This window comes from Atta cephalotes, assembly GCF_000143395.1.
Source record: "Atta cephalotes unplaced genomic scaffold scaffold00004, whole genome shotgun sequence".
Lineage (NCBI taxonomy): Eukaryota > Metazoa > Arthropoda > Insecta > Hymenoptera > Formicidae > Atta > Atta cephalotes.
In genome coordinates, this window is record NW_012130068.1 from 2,414,906 (window position 1) to 2,441,531 (window position 26,626).

Genomic DNA, 26,626 nt, shown 5'->3' on the forward strand with positions numbered 1-26,626 from the left:
CTCTCTCTCTCTCTCTCTCTCTCTCTCTCTCTTGTCTTTATTAAAAAAATTTATTATAAAAATTTATTATTAAAAAAACGCATTTATAATATGAATGTAAGTTATAAAACATGTTATTCAATAAAAAATGATTTCAAACGTGTCAAGTTCTGGACAGATTAAGTTTGTAGAGAATCTGCAGCTAATCCGTTACCTCTTTGAGGACCACAGAAGGCAAGAAACACACATGATTACACTTCAACTCATTTTGGCATATGTTAACTAACAGCTCCAAGATCTCGTCAAATTTTACAATAATTATAAAAACTCATCAAATAATTAAATAATACTCAAATAACAAAATAGACTTAAGAACTTCATTCCGTGGTTTCCACTTATTAAAATCGCGAATGCGATAAATATTTATTCTTTAGATTAACTTTAATCTCGATTTAACTTTGTATCTTTATTCAAAAATAAGAAAAAGATAAAATGTATAAAATCGAAATTATAATTAATCTAGATTGATAGAAATGGACAAAAGTCAACGTGCAGTTTCACGATTGTTGCTGCCAACATGTGACTCGATCGACACCCTATGGGCGTCATCCTCAAGAACGCACATCTTGCTGCGACAAAATTATTTCATAATCAACCTCTTGTCAATTTGTCACTTGCTTCTGACACGTTTGAAAATCGGATATCGCCGGTATCCGATTTTACTGACGGGTACCGGTGTATCTCGTTTCCGAAGCACGCGACGCCCGTCCCTTCGCGATATGCGTCGGCCTTTCGTACCTTTCGCACGATCATCGTGATCGCTCATCAGAGCACGTCGGAACGAAATCGCTTTCGCGTTCCTATCGCTCACGACAACGACGTCTCTAATCGTTTGCGCGACCGGCGAAGAGCATGCTCGACGAGCATACGGTCAGCCGCGCAACCGACAGTCTCTGACTGCAGTGACTCGTCTCTCTCTCTTTCGATGACGCTGGCCCTCGGAGGAGACGCGAGTGGTGGCGCCGACGCACATCTCGATCCCCAGTGGCGCGTTTAAGCGTGGGCGCTTAACTGGCAGTTCGTTCAAGCTGTTCTAAGACCCCGGGACTCTCCTCTCGAGTTGTCAAAAATCGACCTCGCTCGATTCAACGAGTGGATTTCTAAACGGCCGTCATTAATTTTGATTACGTAATCTCGAACTCAGCTTCATTTCAGAAATCTATTTTGCATTTTCGGCAATTGCTATCTGACGCGAGTCGTTCGTAGCTCGTTTAATATTTCTGGTCACACACGAGTGCTCCTCGGAATCGTAAATACACTGTTTATATCGCGATGATAAACGATGCGTTAAAAATCAAGGATATTCCCAAGACCAATCTTATCTCTCGTTCAATCTTGGCGTTCGTCACAACAGAAGTTTGCAATTTATTTGTATTATGTTTTCTAACTGCTTTATTGCAAATCAAAATTGAAAATTTTAATTGTCAAAGCAAGATATTAAAAAAAATAACGCGACGAGAAGATACGAGAAGATAAGAAAAAAATTGTGAGAATAAAATCCGCAAACTCTGCTTTTACAGAAATCCAATATTAATCAATACTGAAAGAATTTAATACTGAAAGAAAGGGATTAATTACTTATTATTCCAAACTAATCTCAATTTCAATCTCTGATACGGGTCTAATATACATGTATTCATTTTCATTTTTCAGCTTAAATTAACATAATCATCCAATACATTGAGGGGCCTCAACAGGTGTAAACGCCACTGCTTTTTCGTGTCGTTGTCTTCGTGTCTATTGATCCTCGCACGAGACCGGCACGACTAGCGGGAAAGATGAAAAGCCGTTGTTAATCGAAGGCGAAAGTCGGTCGCGTATTAAAACGACTATTTCACTTGTTCCCGACTGACCTCGAAGTATCAGCGTGACAAACGTGATAGCGAACAATCTCGACAACGATGACGAACGCACGTGAACCGGTTGCAATAAAAAAAAATCAACAAAAAAAATGTATTCACACCTTCCGACTCATACGCGATGAGGGGCGAGGCGCGTAATGGTACCGAGAAAAATAGTCGCTATTTCTGATGTCGTCGTCATTCCGAATATAATTATACCTGCGGGAGATGTGGGCACACACGGATTCTCGATATGAGAGCGCTCGTTCATTGCCGCTCATTAATTTCAGCTTATATACGCGGTTGTCGAGGCCGAGGACAATCTCGATCGAGTCATTTCTCGGAGGATACGCCTCCCTAGTTTTGTATCAAAAAGCCCACACGCGTGCCTTTCAATCGAATTTGTCACATGCAATAAATCCTTCGGGGAGCATGTTGAAAACTGAACGCACTTTTACTTTCATTTATTTCATGTATACATATATTGCTCATATTTATTTCTACCAATGTAGATTAACTTTAATCTCATTAACTTGTTCTTTATCTTTTTCCCCAATTTTAAGAATTAGAAAAAGATAAAGAATAAATTCTAAAATTAAAGTTAATCTGATCATTGATAAAAAATGAACGTCAGTTACGACACAACTCAGAAATTGTCAATTTGAATTTTTTGTAGAAAAAGAATATAAAGGAATATAAAGGAAAAAGGAAAAACATAATTTTATTCTTCTATAATTAATTATTACATCAAAATTGCATTTAAAAATTAATATTACAAAATTTTAATGATTCAAAATATTCAAACTTATTTTCGTTTTTTGAGTTGTGTTAATGTTGTAGCAAATGAGCAATATTTATTTCATATATTTATCTCAAATTTATTTCAAATTTATCTTATTTTGAGGTAAATATATTCATACATTTATCTCATAAATTTATTTCACATAACTCTCAATGAGATGTTTATATATATGTATATATACCTTTCAGTAATATTTATTTCAATGTATTTATTTCATATATTATCTTCTATTTAAAAAGTGTTTTACTTGTATACGCATATAATAGAAAAACATACGCCATATTTAACGTTAACATCGTTACTACTTCATTACTAATGAAAATTAACATCCTCTCTTACTGTGTGCGAGGATCGATGCGAAATTCGTATCCCGAGCAACTTTGACGTAGTAAATCACCTTCGCGTGATTAGAAATGATTCTAATTCGTTATCGCGCGATGATGAGCCGTTCACCAAACATCAAAGTGTTACGATCAAGGATTAATAGCGGATTCACTTCGCGAATTCTCTATGCCCATCAGCAATGCAATTGTAGGCCTTGCCGTAGTTCGGTATTAATTCCGTTCACATTTCAACACAGCACACGTAGCGAAGGTTAAATCTAATCTAAAATATCCGGCGGCATTTCGCCTGCGGCCCTTTAAGTTGCCTCAGTTGCTCAATAAGTGATTGAAAAATTACATATGTCGGTTTATGGTATATCTTCTGAAGAACAACTTCAAATTATTCAATGAATTCTCCTGAAGAACAACTTCAAATTATTCAATGAATAATTTATTTTATGTAACGAATGGAAATTTCTAAAAAAAAATATCGAACGACGTATTAAGGCTCTTATTCACTCATCATTATTATCCTAGATTGTGACATCAAATGTGAGAAAACACGCAATAAAAATTTTTGCAAATAATATTTGAATAAAAATATTTTCGAATAAAACAATACTTGCAATCAATAGAATAGATTTCTAAAATATGAAAATTACCTTCTTATTCCGAAAAATTAAATTATATTTGTTTCTTTATATATCATTATTTTAAGTCACAAACATAACTTGTAAACATAACTTATTTTGTTTTTATTTATGCATAATTTATTTCCACATTATATAATTCCACATTATGTAATTTATATATATATTATATGTATTATAACTTGCAAGAACTTTTATTGTATATTTTCTCGATTATGATGTCATAATCTGAGATAGTGAGTAAACAGAAGCCTTAAGGAAAAATTGTTATTTTTCTTCTACCAAAGAATCCAAGATATTGCTCATATTTATTTCTATCAGAAACATATCATACAGTCTACTATCAGAGGTGCAATCTCAAGATCACAGAAGAAAAACAATGCAAAAACTCACCTGTAAGGAAGTGTCCTCAGGATGTAGTAATGCCAACTGCCTGACTCGCTCCTCAAGCAGATTCACGAGGGTCGTGTATCTTCGGTTCAGGATATCTAGATCGCGCGCAACATTATCGACTGTAATAACGGAATCTCTTCGTGGCCTCTTCACCGATGCGTCCAACGACGGGCAGATATCTTCCAATTGTTCTTTGAACGCTCGGAGCCTTTGTCCGTAGATCTAAGGGTTTCCGGTTAGTCCGTTATGGTTAGTGTAATTAGATCGGTGTATGTGTGTGCGGCAATTACCGTTAGCGATTCCGAAAGCGACAGCGAGAGACGAGGCGCTGAGACCATCGCGCGCGATGTTACCGCGCGATTTACGCCGTGATTTTTCTGATTTTTCGACAACCCAATGTGGTATTTCCGGTAAACAGATGCGTTAATGGTAGCTGCCGGTTACTTTCGTGGGTAGTACGTTAATCTAAACGTGTTTGGAATAATTTCGGGACTACTTCATAGTCGCGCTAAGGATAAGCAGCGATTAATGAAATCGCGCTGTAATTAATATTGGTAAAGAGCAGAAATATGTCTAATTCATGCTGAAATATAATTAGAAGTATTCGTTATGTACTTTCGCGAACTTCCCTATTAATCGGTCAGGTTCCACCTCGCTGCTGCGCATGCTATACCTCACTGGGTTATCTGCGATTGCAAAATTTCGGGAAAATATCAATTATATTATGTTAAGCACTTAAGCGATATGCAATATCTAACATTTACAAAAATCGATACTAAATCGCCGCTAAACGAGATCGTGCAGCTCATTCAACCGTGCTTTTGATGTAACTGTGTTAACAAGAAGGTTGCTATTGAAGTTAAAAAGGAGAGAAAGGCCAGTGATATTGCAAATGCGCGTTGACTGTAGGTCGTATCGTCCCCGCTGTGTTACATAAGTGAGTATATTTACTTAATGAATGGCGGTTAAGATGGTTTATACTGTTTAATGGCACTGGGCCCGGACGCAAATAGAGAATTTTTACCGTTATAAAATTGACGAGACACATCCCCGAGAAGACGGTGGAAAAAGACAGCAGCACAAATTTGACTGTAAAGGAACATTCATGTTTATATACAGCAGATGCAACGCGTCTTGATGCGTCTTGCTACTGCTCGCTCGATACTCCAGAAAAAGCGGCCGCTTCGACGAAACGCTAAATGAAAAAAAGATTTGTCGCGTGCATAATTTCTGAAAACCTCGAGGCGCGTACAACAGATTGTGATGAGACCTGTATGTAAGACACACGCAGAATTCCATTCATGCAAGCATTCACACCGTAAGCTAAGGCTACCTATAAGGCTTACTAGCACCGAATTATACATTACGATCCACGTGTTCTCACCTTCCCTTCACGAATCAATCTACCGCCCGTGAGATTCACCGCTTCGATTGCTGGCGTGCGATCCAACACCTTGCTCAACAAGTTCTAAATCCATAAAAATTTATTTTAACGATCTCATTGACAAGAGTAATATGAAATTGTCAAAATCGTTCACGCTACCTTTGTATTTTCCAGCTCTAATTTTCCATATGATTCATCGACAAAGTCCACCTCATTCTGATACGAGTTTTGATATTGCTGTGCCAATCCATAAGCTGTTTCAGCACTGCGTAGTCTGTCGACCAGCTGCCCACAGACATTCGTCCATCGCGCGTTTAGTTTGTTAACCTCAGCATCCAATCTGTCCATGTCGCCGTGCGGACCTCGATGATTCGGCCTTGATTTCTCTACAAGACGTCTGGCGTTATGCGCATCTTCATTCAATTGATCTACTGACACTTGTTGCTGTGCGATAGCATTCTGAAGAACCATCAGATCTTCCAATACAATTTGCAAACCCTTTACGTCTGATGGTAATTCGCCGAAGGAAGCCAATTTAATCTCAAACTCAGAGATTGCCGTCGTATTTTCTTCAAGGCTTGATAGCACAATTTCAACACATTTCAAGCGCTCAACATACAAGCTGCTAAGATTCCACAAGTGACTCCATTTGCTCATGATATTATCAAGCTTATTCCTCATCGCCGGAGTCTTCAGAGTGATTCCGCGGAACGTCTGTTGCATTTGTTCTACGTCTGGCGCCAAGCGTTGCAGATTCTGCTCGTAGTCTTTGTGCTGCAATACGAGATGTTCCAAGCTATCAAGATCTCGAGGTAAGGGCGCGGCTATGCGCGCGTTCAGTACTCGCTCGGCTTCATCGAGTGCCTGCTGAAGTGAAGACGCTTGATCGTTGAAAATGCGTCCAGCATTTTTCGATTCTTCCTCGGCTCTGGCGCGCTTCTCGAAATCGTCAAACAGTCGATTAACATCCGCCATCTCGCGTTTCAATCTCCTGAGTTGTGGATCCGCCGGATCTCCTTCGGATAGTAACTTATCTGCATCTTCATTCAGTGCTTTTCTGATAGCTGTACGTTGATCTTGTCCCATCGCCAAAAATTGCGGCAGATCCCAACCCTTGACTACCTTAATAGTCGCGAATATCATGTTTTGTCTTAGTCTCAATTGTTTTCGTTGCCACAGAGCAACACTTCTGTCATATTGTCGTCTCAATCTTTCTGCAGCATCCAATGCTTCTTTATCGGGAGGTTGCAGTGCAAAGCAGACACCTGGTACAGGAGATTCCACTCCCTGCGTGTTCTTGACGCGCCATTTAACTCTGCCGGAATTATCGTACAGCGTGCATTGTTCTCCTTTTTCGATGGACATCTACACAAATGAAATAAATGAGAAATATATATATTTAAATGCAGTGCATTCTACTTTTCCACATTAAGAAATACTCACATTGACTTGTTTGTAAGTGCAGATACAAGTGACCTGTAACGGTCGCATAACTGGTTGTTTGCGTTGCTTCATAGGAACGATGTCCTTTGCTCTTTCCACGAGTCTCTGTACGTGATCACCATAATTATTAAGCTCCTCGCGCAACTCTTGCATGCCCTTCAGAAGCCGTTCTCCTTCGTCCAATGAGAAATCGGATTGCGAGTAAACGGTATTCAGCGTTTCATCCTGTTTGGAGATCCACTGTTCGGCCTGCTGAATTTCTTTGAAAAATTGCTGGTTTTGCGCGGCGTGTCTTAAATGTACTTCAAGGCAGAGAGTGAGTTGTAATAACCAAGCCCACTGAGTTTGCATAGCGGACATGTAAGCTTCGATCGTTTTTGCCGCAGGATGATGCTGAAGAACAAGTGCCTCACCACGATCTTGCACTGCCGAAAATTGTATCTCACGTTTCTCCAAATCGCTCATCAAAGACTACAAATAAATAAAATATCTTATTATTTATATAAAATATTAAATTTATTAAAAATTTCAAATCTATAAATACATAAATATGTTTATAATAACTAAAGATTGAAATAAGAATATCTAATAAAATTAACTATTAGATCAGAATAAAAAATATAAGAATTTTCATTGAATGTTTTACCTCTACACCAGATCCATATGTTTGCTTCACAAAAAGAAAAAATTTCAATTTATTAATCCCATTCAACTAAATAAGAGTCATGTATCACATATTGTAAAGATAACGCAGATATGATTACACTATATATCAGTAGATCTTAGAAACCGCAAAATGGACTTTCATCACTTCTCTAAAAAAAAAAGAAAGAAATGCTCGATAATGACTAACCTCGTAATACTGCTCAATGCTCTGCACATTGAGGTTCTTGTCGCTCCAATCGCGCGTGACTTCTGTTTCTTCTTTGGCGTTCAACCAAACCAATTCGCCAGTAGCCGATTGTATAAAATCGTGCAGGGTATCCAAATCAGAAAGCCTCTTATTCGATACGTTAAGAAGCTCGGCATAAAGTTTCTGCAGAGTGTTAAGATGCTGACTATACAACGTGAGTTCCTCGCCATGGAAATTGTTCTTTGCTTGCACGCACTTGTCGACCTTTGCTTTGAATTGATCGATGTTTTTGTGCTCTCGTTGATGTACATCCAATTCATTTTGCACACTAGGCAAGTCCGATCCGTAATCAGCTTCTTGTAGATGCTTCAATTTGCTCTTACACCAATCTATGCAATCGTGTAACGCGCGGAAGTATGGATTGGTATCAACCAATCGTGTTTCATGGACGGTAGTACGATGTTTCGTGACAACACGTTCCTCTACAGGGAAAGAAACCGCAGAGAGAGGTTGTACCAGACGTCTATGCAGAAGAGATCGTAGTACAACCCATCTTTGATGCAATTTCTGTACTCTGAAACGAATAGACATATGTTTTATCAATTTAATGTGACAAAAGGGTCACATTAAATTTAATTATTTTGACTTGAAGCGTCATTCAATACTGTACCAACAAATGTTATTAGCTATTTAGTCATTTTAAAGACATGTGCTAAACTTGGATAAAAGTCATTTTGTCAAGTTTAATAAGATATTGAAACATGTTCCAAGATCTTTGGAAAGTCTAAACACGATACATGCATAATTTAATTTTCGAAAGCTATTGGCGATGGAAAGCGCGCTAATATTTCACTCATTAGCAAAGATTACGAGAGTGGAAACAATGTAATTAGTATTTGAAAACAGAGTCGACATGCATGTTACATATGGATGGTTCTTTACATATCGATATTCCATATTGAAAAAAAGGTATTAAATTTTATAAATATTATTCTTAATAGTACTAGATGAATATTTACTAAAAATAAATATACTTATTTTTGGTATAAAATGTGTGTGATTTAATTATTTTTTATTTAATAAATATTTATTTATCATAAGTTAGTACCATTCAAACAAATATTTATTAAAATTTAGTAATTTTTTTTAGTGTAGAGTATGAAATTTTAATTCATCATAATTCCGAGGATAAAAATCAATATTTTACCTCTTATGAAGCTCAGGCGCCTGACTGTATCTACCCTCCGTAAGGGTGTGCACATCGGTAAATATATTCTGTATCTGGGTTTCTGTGCTGCGTATATCCTGTTCTAGCAGGTCCACCGCGTGTTTCGCCTCCAAAGGATGAAGGCGATCGAGCCTGCGTGCTTCGTCCTCCACACGTCTCTCGAGCTCCTCCAATCTGTTGTCAGTCGTTTTCATCTCACGATGCACTTTCTCGGCGAGTCGTTGCAGTCGCTCGAGTCTGTCAACGTACAAAGACACATTCAGAAATATATGAGTATGCATATAATATCTCTAACGGCAAATTGAAAGAATTACAAATGTTTTGTGTGCAAATGTTTTTTTCAATAAAGAATAGAAAATTGATTTTTCCTATTATCTTAAAAAATTTTTTAAAATAATATTACGTTTCTATCAGACAAATGTGCGACATATGCGTTTCATACTATTTATATACATAAATATTATAATATTTATATTATAATAATTAAGCTCACCGTTTAATTTCGTCTATAATAGCCTGTTCGCGCTCCTGATGCAACATTATTAGGCGATTCCAATTCTTTTCGATGACATCAATATGTAGTTCTGGTTCCATGTCCACTTCGCCCACCGCTTCGAAATATTTTTGCAGATCTCGGAAGATGTATGTCAATCTCTGTTTGTCCCTGTATCGTGGTGGTACCTCCTCATTTTTGAACTTCGTACTATCCGCTGCTAATTTCTTCATCTCGATCAAAGTCGGCGGGAAAGATCGCTCTTGCATGAGGGCCATCTTCTCGCGGATCCACATATGAAGAGAAGTCGCAAGCTCACGATATTCCGCGGATCGTCTTTGTGCCTCGGCGTCGTACAGAGGGTGAATGGCCGGCGGCTCCGGGAACACGTCGTAGAGCGAAGAGATGTACGTTATCAAGGACTTCTCGTCCGGTTCGGGGGTATCAACATCTGTACAGGATACAAAAGAATTTTTGCATAAAGTCACACAATGTATGTAATAAATTATTTTTAATTTTTTAATAAAATTATTAATCCCCTCAATTACAGCTATGAAAACTATATCTAAACTGAAAATTAAGTACATATAAATTTTAAAGCTGTTTAAAAGTAAATACAGAATGCAAGTAAACTTCGGAATGCAAATGAGTCTTATGGCGATTGGTAGAAGAAGGTTCAAAATTTTTTTATCTACGATTTAGAACCTTGTAATACTAATCACAGATTGTACAGTCATGCAAAAACTTTCGCTTTCAAATGATCCACTGCTATAATCAAGAGTTAAATATATAATTCTCAATTTTATCATCTTTTAATACTTATCTTAAAAACAAGAGTAATTTTATTATTAACACTAATAAATTAATGATAGAAAGATTAAAACTCCATGTTATCTATCCATCTCTACTGAAGAAATCCAGTAAAAATCTATCCAAGTCGTATCGAATCATGGACATATTATCCGCAGATACATTTCGCTTTTCCTTGCAACCTGATACCAATGTCAGATACCTGCAAGACGCAAGTATAGAAAGCATAATTACGACGACTACCGATGGCGCGACGTTACGGTGTACGAATCGAGACCGGAAGCGATTCTGGTCAGGTAACCGTGACCAGAAAGAACGTACCTCGCCACAATGCCAGAACCTGCGGGAACTGTACATCATGCACCGAGCATACATAAACGAGAGAAATCCAGGTAGGACTATATCCGTGAAAGACGTCTTTGTAAGATGAGAAACCGCAAAAGTGGCCCAAGATAAAACGACGATAAAAAAACTTGTGACACAAACACACATCACAGTATTTCTCTACCTCGAATTTACATGATGCACAAATCATGATGACGATCAGTCGACTGCAAGTTGACGATTTTTTATTTTGACCAAAAATATTATATATAATTATTCTATTAATTGATTTACTCTCGTCAGTCTAATTTCTATTTATATATTTTTTTATTGAGACAATTAGAGCTTAACTAACTCGATAATCGGTCGTTACCTTCTGGATCGAGAAGCCTCGTAACGCCGTACTCGCGCTCGGCGACGAAGAAGACCCGATCGAGCCGCTCTCGCGGCTGGCTTGCACGCGCCGTTCTCCAATCGACCAGATCCGGCCGATTCCTGTGGAGAAGAGCACTGAAAGCCAGACCGTCCCTCCAAGAACAGGTGAAATCGGTCACTCGTACTCCAGGATATCGGGCTGTCGATCGTCGAGCCCATCTCAAAAGGGCTTCACGCGCTGTTACGTTCGGTTCCTGACCGACCACTATGTCCGATATCTAGAAAGAAGAGAATAAGATTAGATTTTTTTGAAAATATACAATATTTCTTAAAATAACAAAATAATAATAACAAAATAAATATTTTTTAAAATATGCAGCAAATATAATGGAAATAGATTCTGGTTCGCCCTTCGATGTATCATTTCATATGACGTTTCGGGTGCCTTTGCAACAAATAGCGGAAATAGTTACGGTATTATGTTCGCTATGATCATTCAAGCTAGAGCGGGAAATTCTTAAAGAATAGCATAGTCTTTAAAACCTTTAATTAGTAACACTCGATGAACATACACTTCTACATCTAAAAGCTATGTATCAGTACTATATACCAGTTTAACTTAAAATTGTGCGCGTTATGTAATGCATATTTGCAACTTTCCATAGTTCTATTTTCTCGGTTGAACGTTAATGGAAACTGAAAGCTGCAACCTTTCAAGAACTATTGACATTTTGCTTTTGAACGGTCGGCGCCGGGAGAACATTGATCACAGAATTAATCGATTTTAGACCGGTATTCATAATCTATTCTTATTTCAAGACTGTCTTAAGTAATGTCTTAAAATGCTAATACAGCTCTTTGATTGGTTTAACTTAACGTGATAACTTAATATTGTATCTATTTAAAATAGTTTTAAATATTATATAAAAATCGACTATCAATTATATGAATATCGATTATAATATCGAAAATAATATTATTATTGTCAACAAATTTGTCAGACAAATTTAAACTTTTTTTCTAGACCACGAAAAAGTGATTTTTATTTTTTGTTACTGAAAATGAGATTGTTCTGTCTGTAAATGAAATTGTTCATCACTAAAATCCGTATCGGATAGTGCATTTATATTTTAATTTTTTTTTATTCTTTTTTATCCTTTTTTTTAAATCTTTAGTATTCACTAATTTTGTTTCAGTAGTACAATTCAACTAATTAACAAAATAATTCTAGAAACATGGAACGCTGCGTCATAACGTAAATGTGTCTTCTTGTCTATTTTGGGATAAGAAATCGTTCCCACGTCATAAAGGATTATCTTATCTCGTGTATAGATACATATTATATCGCTCCAGTAAAGATCTTCTTCCTGTATTTTCCGGCTTACATACACTCGAATTATCAGAAATTACGTGTTGTTGTTACCTAACGTACTTTTACATTTACGTCAAGTTCATTGAACCAAAAGTCAATTTTAATGTACGTAAAAATATCAGCTCATAAAATTATCTATTCATACAGTTGTTATGAATAAAATCATTCAGAAAATTATTATTATTTTAATAATAATACCACACAAACTTTTTCTGTTTAAAGATGCAAATTCCGATAAGCTTTTTTCTCCTATTTTTAGCCCCCTCTTACTCGTATTTTTTTTAATTAAATTAAAAATGATAAAATTCACACAAAAATATTATTATGCATTGAGACGTGCTTTGATCAAATATGATCTTCGCTTATTTTTCTTTGTCAAATTTTAAAAGATCTCCAATTATGTAATTATGCAGAAACAATTCTCATAACCGCGATATTTATGAGATACTTCATACTTCATCTCCCCTGGACGTTTAACGATGGAAGCACTTCATTCGCCTGGCTGGCTACCAAACTCGCTCAAGTAGTCAAATAATAGAGACAAATTATGCCACTTGCAGTGGACTTGACATTGGCACCAAGACTTAAATCGAGATCGCGACCATTTGAGATCGTTGCCATTGGCATTGATAAAAGCCGGCATTAGTATTCGGGTCATCACGCGATTTTCTCGCGCTCGCGCGTACGAGATATGCGTTATTTAGTGATGAGCCATCCTCGCGGCTGTACCATCTGTTTTCCCAGTCTACGCAATTTGCAGCAACAGGTTGCAAGGATGATACTCAGGCATAAATCCTTTGATCGTCACGTAACTTGATTTATCAAATATTGGATAAAGTACCGAAGACACGTTCAATAAACATTATCACCGATATATGATGCGGCTCCAGTCTCTTTGGTAAATCTCGTCTGTCACGCTTGAGTAACGTCGAAAGCGGTAACGACAAATAAGTAGAAACCACTTTTTTCGCAGAGTTTCGTTCTTCGTGTCGCCGATTAACAGAACCACAGCTTGGACGGGAGAGAAAAATACTGTCTCTTTCATGGATTAATTGCAGGGGCAAAATAGCGGATTAAATAAAACGGTAACTACGAGACCGAAGCAAGTACCTTATCCACTCATTAATCCTAATTAAGGCGACGCATCCGTTGCGATGGGAGAGAGAGCGTTTCTTTCGGACGAGAGTTAAGTCGGACGTTTCCATGAGTTTCAACGTAAATCTCTCTGCTGCTTAAAATGTCTATCACTGTGCTTAGCTTATCTTTAACCATGAACATATGCGCTAGAAATCTGTCAGTCTTCGAAGAGACTCTTCAATGATATATAGCTCGATCTATCAATTGTCGCAATATTAATCTTCTTCAATATGACAGCGCTTTAATGATTTACGAGAGAATAGTCTCATCTTGCTGAAGTATTTAAAAATTTAGTTAAATGCAGATTTGAACATAATTTGTTGGATCGTTAAAGTAATTATATGTATAGAAGCGATGATGACAATGCTGCTAAATGCTGCTAAAACTTTTAATATTCTAGCAATTAATTTCAACGTCCTACATAATTATCCCTTCTATCAGTGCATAATTTTTTACCTTTTCACTACCGTCATAAGATTTGCTATTAAAATAAGATGAAGTTTGTGCAGAACTGTTTTTGTTGTTTAAATAAAATTCGCTCAAAAATATAAAAATTTTTGCTGTTTCATCTTTAAACAGCGGAAGTCTATTTTCAAAATCTAATGTGAGTATCACTAACAGAAATCATTTGATAACTTAAATTTCAAACAAAATCATTTTCAAATCCGTATCTAATTAAATTTTAAAATACTTCAATCGTTGAAGTATCTCTTCATTGTTCTTTCCGTGTAATGTCCGTTTCCATCGAATGTAGATTAACTTAATCTCGGTTCAACTTATATGCTTCATTTTTCTTTAACTCTTAGAATTGAAAAAAGATGAAGAGTGAGTTGAACTAAAATTGAAGTTAATCTACATTAGTGGCAATAATAATAAAAGATGGAATCGTTCAGAATGGAATTTTCCACGCAAGATCGGCTTACCCGCACAGTTTTCGGTTTCGTTGGGACGTGCCGGCTTACAGTCATCGTCGCCGAGCTAGCATCTTGCAAGTATTTAGGATGAGCACGTTTGGTGAGGTCCTCGGTAGCGCTACGCTCCTCGCCACGTGTTAAAGTCGTAGTCTTGCGAACGATGCGAGTGACGATGCGCTTTGTACCATTTTCACCGCGTCTCGACGTTTTCGTCGATTCGATCGACGAACCTAAGCAGCACGACCGAGCGATACAGAATATTGATCGACAAGAGAACCGTTGATTCAAGCAACGGTCCCGTACGATCGAAAAGGATTCGTCTGACGATGCATTTTGAAAATAGTGCTGTCAAGCATCGCTGTGAACGTTTACGTCTAATTGCTGTTTTCTCTACAAGCACTCCAAGATATTGTCTGTACACGCATGTCTTGTTACAAGTAAAGAAACATTTAACTTTGCAGAATATGGCAAACTGCAACTGAATTTAGTACGAGTGAGGTGGGAGTCTCTTTAAGTCACGGTGACGCAACAGTTTATTATACCTCGCTGAGAAAGGACAACCGGTGTCGGAGAAACACTTGTAGGAAAACCGTATGCAGTATATCGATGTCAGTGATACCGGCACTATTATAACTCGAAATCGGCGACGTATAATTATTGCGAATAATTTCTTAGGTTATGAATTATATATTCTATTATATAAGACCGTTTGATTATTTTCTTATCTTCAGGAAACGCAAATCATAATTATGTGGAAATGTAAATGACACGTTTCGCAATTTCTCATTGTCTTCAAAAAGACCAATTAACCAAAGATCGCAATCTCCCTCTCGGAGAGATTAGTTTTCAGCTAATTGATAATTAACTGAATTATTCACAAAATCGTCGCGACTCCTCGACAGTCAACACACAAGTATCTCTTCCCGAGTTTTAAGTGTAAAATTTCTAAAAAATTCAAGTGACACGAACAGGTCTAAAATAATCTTATGCCCGTAGACTAAGGATGCGATTCAGTTAACTCTGTAAATGCTTCGTTGATTAATCAAAAGAAAAAAATTTTACGAATTGACTGATCAAAAAATGTTTCAAAGCATTTGCAACGTTAAGTAGATCCTAGAGTTGGAGATTAGCTTGAAATTTAAGCAATTAAAGCAAAGCTAAATCTGAGATTGATTTTCTTCCTTTTGATTGGTTAAATTCCAATCCAATCTTATAACAAATTAGGCCATTTACATTACACTAGATTAGTACAGACTAAGCAAAAACTATTACATCAGATTAGCAAAATGTAAAAGCATATAAATATTTTAAAAAATTAAATGTCTATTATTCCGTTATTTAACAACAAGATTGTATTATTTTATTGGCAAAAATTTATATATTATGCCACTGCATTTAAATACTTTATATAAAGTAAATAATTCTCAATATGTACTAATTCAATGTAGTGCAAGTAATCAAATTTATCATTAACCTCAATTTCTAGTCTAGTATGGATTTTACATTAGAGTAATTCAAGTAACCGAATTCCCTAATAACATAGCCAATAGATTTGATTTCTATTTAGGGTGCTCTTCAACATAGCTGGCTCTGCAGAAAGAACGATTTTGTTGAAATATCTAAAAATTTAATTACATAAAAGTCTGAAAATAACTTTGATAGAACATCCAAACAACAACATAGGAATTTCAAGTATGATGAACAATGTTTTAAAAGTTTTGATATTCTAGCAATTAATTTGAGCGTCTACATAATTATTTTGATAGTCCAACAAAATTATTTTCAGGTCTGTATCTAGCAACATTTTTAAATATTTTAGCAAAACCATTCTTTCAGTGTACGTAACGTCAACTTCTATCTCGTGCAACCGTCAGAGCGAACTACTCTCTCTTAGCGACCTGAGGCGCTTCTCCGATAGTACAGCACGATCGTCAGAGCGAATCCTTTCCCTCCTATCTTCCCGATTTCGATTTACTACCTAAGACCTCGGTCGACAATCGGCGTTTCGTATATATAGCTCGCAGATCGTCGGCAGATCGCGATCCCGTTGGGCTAGGTGAAACGCCATCACGACCGTCGTCTTCATTCGTGCCTTGCACGAACAGCCTGCCTCCTTTGCTGAACCGATAGAGCGACATTTTCATGGATCACAGGATGTGTATTCTTTTCCTCCTTCCCACCCTCTCCTCTTGAACGGTTTCTCTCGAACGTTCAAACCACGACTCGTTCGCGAGCTGCAACTTTTGTTCATTTACATATGCAACAATGTGACACACCGCGTCGCTGTGCGTGCACCAAACCGCTCGCTCTGCTCGTATTTTCCTTGACAATACGACTTGCATCGCATATTCAATTCACGGCGCACGTTTAAGAATATATTATATAATATTTTTTTAACAAAATGAAAAACTTATGAAAAATAAAAAATTATAGATTTTTCAGTACTGTATTTGAAAGTAATTTAAAAAGTTCAACGGCAATTTGAGACTTAAGCATAATATTTAAAAAGAGACTTAAAAAGTATTTCAAGAAGTAGACAGTAGAAGTTTTTAAAAAATAATTAAGATAAAACGGGACAATTTTTTTATTTCGATTATAAAATTGTATTGTTAAACATAAATATTGACCTCTCATTGAACTATTTTATATATATAATATTAATCTTTATATGGAAAATAATTTCCAATTCTAGTCACTTTTTGCAGAGACTGTACACCTGATATATTCTCAACAGGTTAAAACCGCCCAACTTCTCGTATTTGCTCAACGCGAGAATTTGCGTTCAATGTAAACATCATGTAACAATGTTTAATGTCACAATAACAAAAATTATGTGCTCGTATATTTTCACATCGTATACTTAACACTAATTGTAAGTATATAATCATATGATTTCGAGCTTGTTTATCCAATATTATCACAAGGTTCAATGTTCAGTGTCAATATAAAGATGAAGATCGAAGATGTAATTAAACGTGCGACGAGAATAAAAGTTGGTAACATTTTGACGTTTCTCGGAATCAGGGAAAGATCGGCGATACGGTCGTCTGCTTTGCACCGGAAGGTTCTGAGCTACAATCGTTTCAAACTATAACGTGCTTTTATGCTATACTCTTTATTGGTCGCAAAACCATTTGGATCTATCCATCCATCCATCCAAACTATTTAATTGCAAAAATGTATTCGCTGGCTTCTGACGGTGCCTCTCCAGTAATTCCAACGGAGTGAAATGCCGCGCTAACTGTAGCTCGTTCACGCCGGCACGTTAACCAGAGCCAGACGCCGGTCACAAAGCGGAACCGCGCCGGTTAGAGGCAGCACAGAGCAAGCTATTGGATGCGAGAACATTTGCGTGAATGCATTTGCAGCAGCATGCGGTGAGAATGTTGTGACAGCTCGCTCTTGTCAACACGCACTCGACGACGTAGTGGTCACCATCGCGACGATTGACGGACAATGTTTCCTGGATTTCCACGTCGCGCGAATTGACAGCCGGACTCCGACCGCGTACGGCGCGATCGCGAGCACTAATGAGGATGAAGAACGACGGCGACGATCGGGAATGATGATTTAACTGATGACGGACGAGCAACTATGCGCGACACGATCGCCGGACGATCGCCGCGTAGCATCCGGCCGTCGTGGCGAGAGTAGGCCAACGAAATGCGCACAGGTGAGAGACGTTTCCCCCTCTTGCACTCTTCTGCTCTCCCTTCTACCGTCAACCACCCACCTGGCGTTAACCTCGCGCTTCGCCGCACCGCCCGCACCTCGTTGCGACGCGCTATGTACGGTGCGATGTTTTAATGATGTATCCCCTCCTCCTTTTCCTCTTACTGATTCAGAAAAATTACATTTATGTTTGCGTTCGTCATTTTTAGATTTTCAAGCTTAAATTGTTCCAATTAGAGATTTTGTTTTGACATTTAAGTCCGATTTTTTATTTTCTAAATAACTTATAGATTTAATCTGATGATAATGTAAAATTTTTCTAGCATGGTCAATCATTAAATTGATGATTCAATGAGTAACTTAGTCCGGTTTTTTTATCTTTCAGTTAACTTATGGTTTACATTTAACTTAACCTGATGATTATATAAATATTGTGATTTTTTTTTAGCTGTGATGTTAATCACTAAACTGATGATTTTGTAATAACTTTAAACCTAATTTTTCATTTTCTTTAACTTGTGGTTAGACTTAACCTGAAGTGTGTAAAAATTGTGTGTGTTTTTCTAGCTAATATAATAGTGTTTTATAATAGTTTTGTAGTGATAATTTTTTTAAGGTTATCACTACGAAGCCATTATAGCTAGACAAACACAATTTTTACATAATCATTAGGTTAAGTCTGACCACAAGTTAACCAGAAAAAAAATGAAAACCAGGCTTTAAAGTTACTACTACAAAAAAAGTTACTACAAAATCATCAGTTTAGTTCTAGCTATGATTAAGAATTCATAGCTAGAATTATACACTGAAAAAAAGATTGGTTACTGTAATAACTTAAATATGCATAGCATTTTTATATGGTTGCAGCAAATTTTTAATTGCGTAAATCTATCGAAATCATATACTGACATTACGAATAGGCTAATGCAACTAAAAATTTACTGCTACAATCAAAAACTGATTACTGCAACCATATAAAAATGCTTTGCCATATTATATTATCTAAATTATTTAAATGGTTGCAGCAACCAATCTTTTCTTTCAGTATAGCAATATTTTACATTATGATCAAGTTAAATGAAATTAAGTCTAAACTATAGTGATGAAAACCCAGCCTTAATTTCTTTTAATTTTTTTCATCCAGTCCTTTTTATCCATCCAATCATTTTCAATAACTTCGAAAAACCTCGCATCAACGTGCCATGTATTTTCCCACCATATTTCCTCAAAGTAGCGAAAGGAAGGGATCATTGATGTGCCCCGCTGTACATCGAGCTGCGATTGATCGCGCATGCGTTCTTGGATTGATCGACTTCGCGCGTCGGTGGAGCTCGATATTATGATCGACGAAGACTTCACGAGAAGGCTTCTTCCTCCTCCATCACCGGATGTCGTCGAATGTCCTTCCTCCTTTTCCTTTTCTAGAGATTTTGTGTTTCGCCGGCGCAAAACCGCGCGCGCGCATTATATATATAATATGTGCCCATATCTTAATGTGCGTCCCACGACATCCCGTTCGTCAGGGTCTCGAACAGTACCGTGCATAATTCATGCGTGAGCGGTGGTTATCGCGATATCAAGGTCATATCATGATCGGATACGCAACCTTGATAAAGACCGAGATTCCTCGAACGGACTTAAAAAGGAAGCGGAGCAATGCAGGATTTTTAGTGAAACGTCATTAGTAAAACATTTCGGGCGAAACTGATAAGAGCGCGATGATAAGCGCCGCGATGATAACGATAAGAGAACACGAGAGAAACAAGATGAGAGCATTCGCAAGATTGGATACTGTATACAGAATACGAAAAACTAGTTAGTTAAGAAATATAATTATAAAATATAATCTATGTTTTAAAGATGTATAGTTTCTGCAAAAAGTGACTCTAATTGGCAATTTATACTTTTCATATAAAAAATGAATGTTATATACAAACAAAACAGTTTAATAAAGTATGTTAACAATATTTATATTTAAAAATATAATTTTATAGTTTGAATGAAAATTTTTTCATTTCCATTTTAATTATCTTTTAAAAAAACATGTCTATTTCTTATTGAAATAATTTTTTACCGAGATTCTGAATTACTGCCAAACTTTTTGTATTATTTTCAAATATAATGTAGAAAAATTTGTAACTTTTTATTTTGTTAAAACGAGTAATGCATCCTTAATATAACTTCAATCTTAAACTAATAAAAACGTAAATATTAGAAAATACAAATACACTGGATTCGGTGATTATTTTTCGAAATCCAGAATCTTTTAAAAAAACACATTCCAGAAAATTAAATTATAGACTTACATATTAATTTCCGTATAAATAGATAGTTGTTCCAGAAATATGCGGAAACAGAATTTGTTGCTGTGAGATATCATGCAATCTGCATCTGCATTAATGATATGTAGGACTTCTAACGAACAAACAACTCGTTTATGGAATGGCGTGGGTCCGGTATTTGGGCCGTGTATTCTGAGTTCGGCACTGATTATAAATATTTAGAAATATAAGCGAGCGAGGTCTTCATATTAATAAGCTCTTTGTCAGCTGAAATGTCATGCAACGCAGATCGTAAATCGATATGGAAACGAGTATCGATACGCTTTTGATTCTCATGGACCAAACGTGGTAACGTCGAGATTCGAATGTGATAATTATATAGTAGCGCGATCCTTTTATGTATTGCTGATGGAAAATCGATGTCGTAATCGCCGTCAGCACAAAAAAAACGACTTCCATGATAATTTGCTTCCTCGTTAATAGCGTTTTCAAACGTAACGATGTATTTACGAGCAACTTCGATCTTATCATACAATTTGCTGATGTTATTTCGGGACAAATTGCGATCATACATTACATCTATGCCATCTTCTATAGAATGCTATAAAAACATTTGAAGTACAAACGACGGGAAGGAAAAGCGACCTACTTGCGCGGCTTTTCATTCTTTTCCTGCACTTCAGTGGTGTGTACCCTGTATCCGTCGATCCAAAGTATGTGACATAAATTATGAATAGTGAAATAGATCGTGAAAGTACTAGATGTCTAAATCATCTACATCATTTACGTCAAGCTTGTAGATATCCAATTATTATCAGACATTTGACAGTTTAATCAAAACGATTAAAAACAAATAAAGAAGCGAGCGTAAGAATTCTCAGACGGTGAAGTGCACAGACGATCCCGATCGATAGCACACAATCATGCCTTTATTGCAAATTCATACGCGTGCCAGCACTTAGAGAAACAAGCCGACGGTTAACGAGTCCTCGGGAAAAAAAGAGAAGAAAATGAAAGAGCAAACAAGGGAGCTTAGTGTGCGGAAAAAAAAAGAAAGTAAAGTTGTGCTTTCATGATGATAGCAACGGCCAAATAACTTAGCGCTTGGAGTTTATTTCGTTTTGCAGTAAAAAAATGTGCTTTTATATATCGGCTTCTATTAATCTTTAAAGTTCACCCTACAATTGCATTTACAAACGTAATTGTAAATGATTATTGTAAGAATTGATCAAATACAATCATATATTCTCCTCATTTAACTGTGATTGATCAATTCTTACAACTACAACCACTTATAACTACGTTAGTTTATCAATCTATACTTTTGAGAAGTACTTTTGAGGAATTATATCTTCATCCACGTTAAGAATCATTGCTATGTACTTACTACGTTAATTAAATCGCGGTGCAGATATTATAATTGCAGTACGGCCGGTGGCGCCGAGCTTAGGTTAACTGCATACCGAGATCACCAGACGGATATGAAGTCATCGCACCCGAGGCTACTTGATTCGCTCAGTTGTGGCTTCCGCCGTCGTGGGTACGCTAATTCGTTGCCTTTGGTGCGAAGATGGAATACAATCCAACCGCTGTAATGTGCGCATTATATCGCACACTAGAACGTATGGTGATCTCTTCCGTGCAATGGTAAAGAAATAAGAAAGTGACAGCGGACGAACACAATGAGCAATTTCTCTCCAAGAGTAGCGATAGAAAAGATTTATAAATAAGCAAATAAATTTAAATAAAATTTATATAAATTTAAATAAAACCTATTGTATGTATGTATACATATAATATATGGCCAAAAAAGATAAAATATATCGTCTCTGCGTATTGAATACCAGTTTTCGCTTAGCATCGGGCGTCAAGATAAGCAATGTGCAATTAAAGGCTATGTCAATCGAGAGTGGATTAATCGGTAAAGAAAAAGTTCGAATACCATCACGACACGCTACGAATGCCGGTTTTGCGAAAACGGCAACCAATGGCAAACGACGCCGAACGAGACACCTTTCCCTTCGCTGTCGTGCGAAGAGAGTGAAAACTCGTAACCAGCACGTACATATCGAAACCTGTACTTACGGACTCTCAATGATTTCGCACAGGTGATGTCATTCGTAATAGCGTCATCACTCGATGTGTTCGTTTAAAAAACCATTTAAAAGAGCGTAAAAACGAGCAGAATATTTCTATCTTATTCCGAAGATCGAAATCATATTAATTGTTCTTCTCTGAAAAAGATATGAGAATAACAATTTAAAAAATACTTCTTATTTAATAAATTATATTTGATAAAAATAATATTAATTTATTTTCTTTTATTTTATTTTATTCTTGCTAAAAAAAAATTTAAAGAAATTAATATAATATATAATTTTTATCAAATCTTATTAAACAGAAAATACAATTTAAATTGTTATTTTATTTTTTTTCCAAGATAAAGAATAATTAATATATTATTCATTAGATAAGTATATAATAAAGTATAAAAAAATAAGATTATCAACGCAATAAAGGAGGTAGTTTAAATAATAAAATAGTTTAAATAATAAAATTATATTTGACGGAGAAGGAGAGAATGACAAACTTGTAAATTTATAGATTCCTCGAAGCGATATTATACGATCGATTAACGAAGACCTTCGGCTGCACCTATCCTGGGGAACTTAATATTGCGATTCGTTGCTTTTTAAAATGATCGTTTTATCATCGATTCCACCTACGCAATTTTGCTGCAAAACAAAAACATCGCTTATAACGCACGATTCCACGTGTATGATCTTGCATAAGGATTATGATATTTTTCTCAAGTAAATTAAATGTACCAAGTTTCCCTCATTAAAATTTCTCAGCTATATACATGATTGCGATATTGAATCGAATAGTGTCGTTGCGCAGATTGGAGGTCACAACATAGACGAGCATGTGAAAATTAGCAAGGTGAGTTGTTAATATTCATACAATACAAAACTCGATATCAGCCACTGATAAAAACATTCTAAGACATTAGAATGTGGCCAGAGAGAAACCGCATAAATCTAATAAAACCTGATTTTTTTTTTATTGTTAGTCGTAAGAATATTTTGTAGTTAATAGAAAATGTTGCAACTATATCAATTATGACGTTGCATTTATTTTAAGAAATATATTTATTACTCTAAATAAAATTCCGCACAACGAAAGACAGAAAATATTCATGAATCTGTAAGAATTAAAGTTCAATTTTTAATTCAAATATATTTCTTAAGTTTGATTTTGTTACCATTTCAATTCATATACCTGGATACATCAATAAGAAAAAATGTATTCTGGTATATACTTAAAATAGATTTGAATAAAAAAAAGATACATTTAATATTTAATATAAATAACTTTGCATAAATTTTTAAATAAGATAGATAAATGGAATAATTTGAATATCCTAGACATCATTCGTAAACAAGAGAATTTTACTTTCTTTCCTTGTCAGAAAATTCTTCCAATTAATAGTGGGCATTTTATTCAAATAGAAGATTGTCGTGAGTTTTTAAATAAAACACACAATTTAATAATTTCTGAATATTTTTTATATATATATATAGGGTGTCTCAGAAAAAAAGGTTAATATCTGTTTTAGTGATAATTTTAAGCAAAAATGTTTATATGAACATGTGTCCTATTCGAAACGGTTTGTACGTTGTTGTTGTAATGATGGAATTCTTAAAAATTTATTACATAAACTTTAAAATCTTGAACAATGAATTATCAGAAAAAGTAGGTAGTATCTCTTTCTTACAATAATTTTATACATCAATTTTGGAAAGACATGCGTTCAAATGGACATTTTTACTTAAAATGGCCAATACTACCTTCTAGAAGTATATATTGACTTTTCCTCTTGGCATACCCTGCGTAAGTGAATTTTACTTTCATTCTTCATGAATAAAGTAGTTATGGGCATTGAGGTGGGAACCAAGTGAGAAACCAAGCGCTCATTCATTCGCTCGATGCAATTCTTTTCTTTTAGCTAAAAAAAAAATATAAATAAAAATGAGCTATATTTTTCATTGTCTTGCTGCATCAAACACGAGTACGAATCTTTCTATTTTTATTATTTCTATTCTTATTTTCTCTTCATTGTTCTTAAGATTAATTATATCTTGTTTCAATTTTTCTCAAACGTTATCGTACTATCACTTATAAAATTATGTATATATAGGTGTGTGTGTCGGAAAGAATAGTTTGCTAAAATATCTAAAAATTAACTTATTTAATTAGATACAGATAAAAATAATTTTGTTGGATCATTAAAATTATGTAGGACGTTCTTATATAACTAATTAATTTCTATACAGAGAAAAATTTCTAGTTGAACAATAGATACTCGTTATATCAATTAGAATTTCGGTTATCATAATTGGATATTTTGTTATCTCGATTAGAATTATTGTATAATAAGCTTAATTCTGACTCCATTAAAATTAATGGATTTCAATTAATGTAACCAGATTTTTGTCCAGAATACTTATAATAAGTTGCTAGAATATCAAATCTTTTTGCTTATTTATATTTGAGAATACTACATAATTATTTTGATAGTTCAACAAAATTATTTTTTATATCTAGCTAAATTTTTAGACACTTTATCAAAGTCGTTTTTCCATGTGTAAATGTATGTAAACGTATGTAAATGTCTACAGTGTGTTGTGCTCGGAGTTCGCTGTGGTGATCAGCCATTCGTGCGGGAGCAGCAATTCTTCAGGTGTAACTACCTGTACGAGCCATCTGTATTTAACGAAGCAAACGTCTTGGCAAGTATCGTCGGTAAAGAAGAAAAATAATGCAGCTGCAATTTTATGATTAAGACAATAAGGTTTTTGCACTTTCGTAACCACTTTGGCTCCCAAACGTCATCTACCCCCACTTGGGAGGTCACTTAAGGGGTGTAAAGCAATCGACTTACCTTGCGTCGCCAGCTCTGCGGCGCAAAAGAAAAGAAGAAAATTCACGATTAGACTGGGCGACTATAGTAGTTTTATTTATATTTACATATTTATATTCTTTGACAAAAAGTTACGTACGTCTAGATAAAAGAGCCATTATCTCGGAAACGGTGACAGATACGGCAAAATGTCACAAGACTATTCGATACCTCTTGATCAAACCCACGAAGAAAATCCTACGCATCGAAGCTGTATCACTGTTATCGAGAAAACAGTGTCGACATCTAAACCCGTGCGTAACTTTTTTTCGTTAAAAAGAGGATTAAGTATACATTCGATTATACTTAATCGGTTTTGCACGACTCTGTCTGCCTAACAATGTAAATTTGCCTAAGTAATATAAAAATTATCTAGACATTTTTTACGATATATTTTGGCATCATGCCTCTTATGTGTCAAAGTTACCTTCTTACGTTCTTCGTAAGAAGTCAAAGTATATTTCTAACAGTTCGCGAAAGGCAGAATGTAAAACGGCTCGTCCAACCATATCTTCTAATTTTGAACCGACTATGAAGAATGAGAAAATTATGGAGAGATAAATTAAAGAAGATCACGAGTAAAAAAGAAGAAATAAAGAACTGCAGAATGCAAATGATCGTTTCTCACAATTTAAATTTATACATCTGGAATTGCTATATAATCTTCCTCCTATGCTGCGATTCAGGCGGGCGCCATCAGAGGGGCAAACACTAGCCGTCTTTATACGATCGCGTAACTCGGTTACTCGGTTCGCGCCTTCAGCTCGACTTTTTGCAATCGTTCAAAAAGAAACGCGCACAATCTCTCTCGTCGGCATAAATGCATGCCTGATGGGGCGACACGGCAGTACAGCGCGACTGATGAAAAGAAATATTCATGAGCGAATACAAGAAGCAGCGTTCCAAGAGTCGCACGAGCGTACCGAGATTCATCGATATCACGCGTGCTAGGATACGGACAATCGACGTCAATTGCAGCATCTTCATTCGTGCGCGTTCGTAAATAACGATAGAAAAACTGATGTCTATATTTACAGTTATTACATAAACTTTGTATCATAAAAGAGCATCAGGCAAAATTTCTCAATTTGAAATCCATCTGACGAAATTTTGAAATTTATTTTATTTTTGATAAATCATTAAATATTTTATTAAGGTCCAGTTTGACATAGTAATATAAATTACTATTAATGTTGCCGACATTGCTTGCATTAATTGTTAAGTTGGTAGTATTTCAAAATTGCGTATAGATGTAATGTATGTATATATAAACTTCTTTAATAAAGTCAAGAATTTTAATTTCCAAGGAAATTTTGTAAAATTCTCTG

General features: G+C 35.7%; 1 protein-coding gene across 1 annotated transcript in view; it reads right to left on the minus strand.

The window, feature by feature from the left end:
• Positions 1-26,626, minus strand: part of LOC105626127 (microtubule-actin cross-linking factor 1) — a 92,169-nt gene that overhangs the window by 41,340 nt on the left and 24,203 nt on the right. Inside the window, exons 7-15 of the mRNA XM_012207439.1 lie at positions 10,957-11,236; positions 9,450-9,900; positions 8,936-9,193; positions 7,729-8,302; positions 7,522-7,545; positions 6,876-7,346; positions 5,592-6,797; positions 5,433-5,516; positions 4,049-4,270 (exon numbers count right to left, since the gene is read on the minus strand). Coding sequence (XP_012062829.1) covers positions 4,049-4,270; positions 5,433-5,516; positions 5,592-6,797; positions 6,876-7,346; positions 7,522-7,545; positions 7,729-8,302; positions 8,936-9,193; positions 9,450-9,900; positions 10,957-11,236 — 3,570 coding nt within the window. The remainder of the gene's footprint in view (positions 1-4,048; positions 4,271-5,432; positions 5,517-5,591; positions 6,798-6,875; positions 7,347-7,521; positions 7,546-7,728; positions 8,303-8,935; positions 9,194-9,449; positions 9,901-10,956; positions 11,237-26,626) is intronic.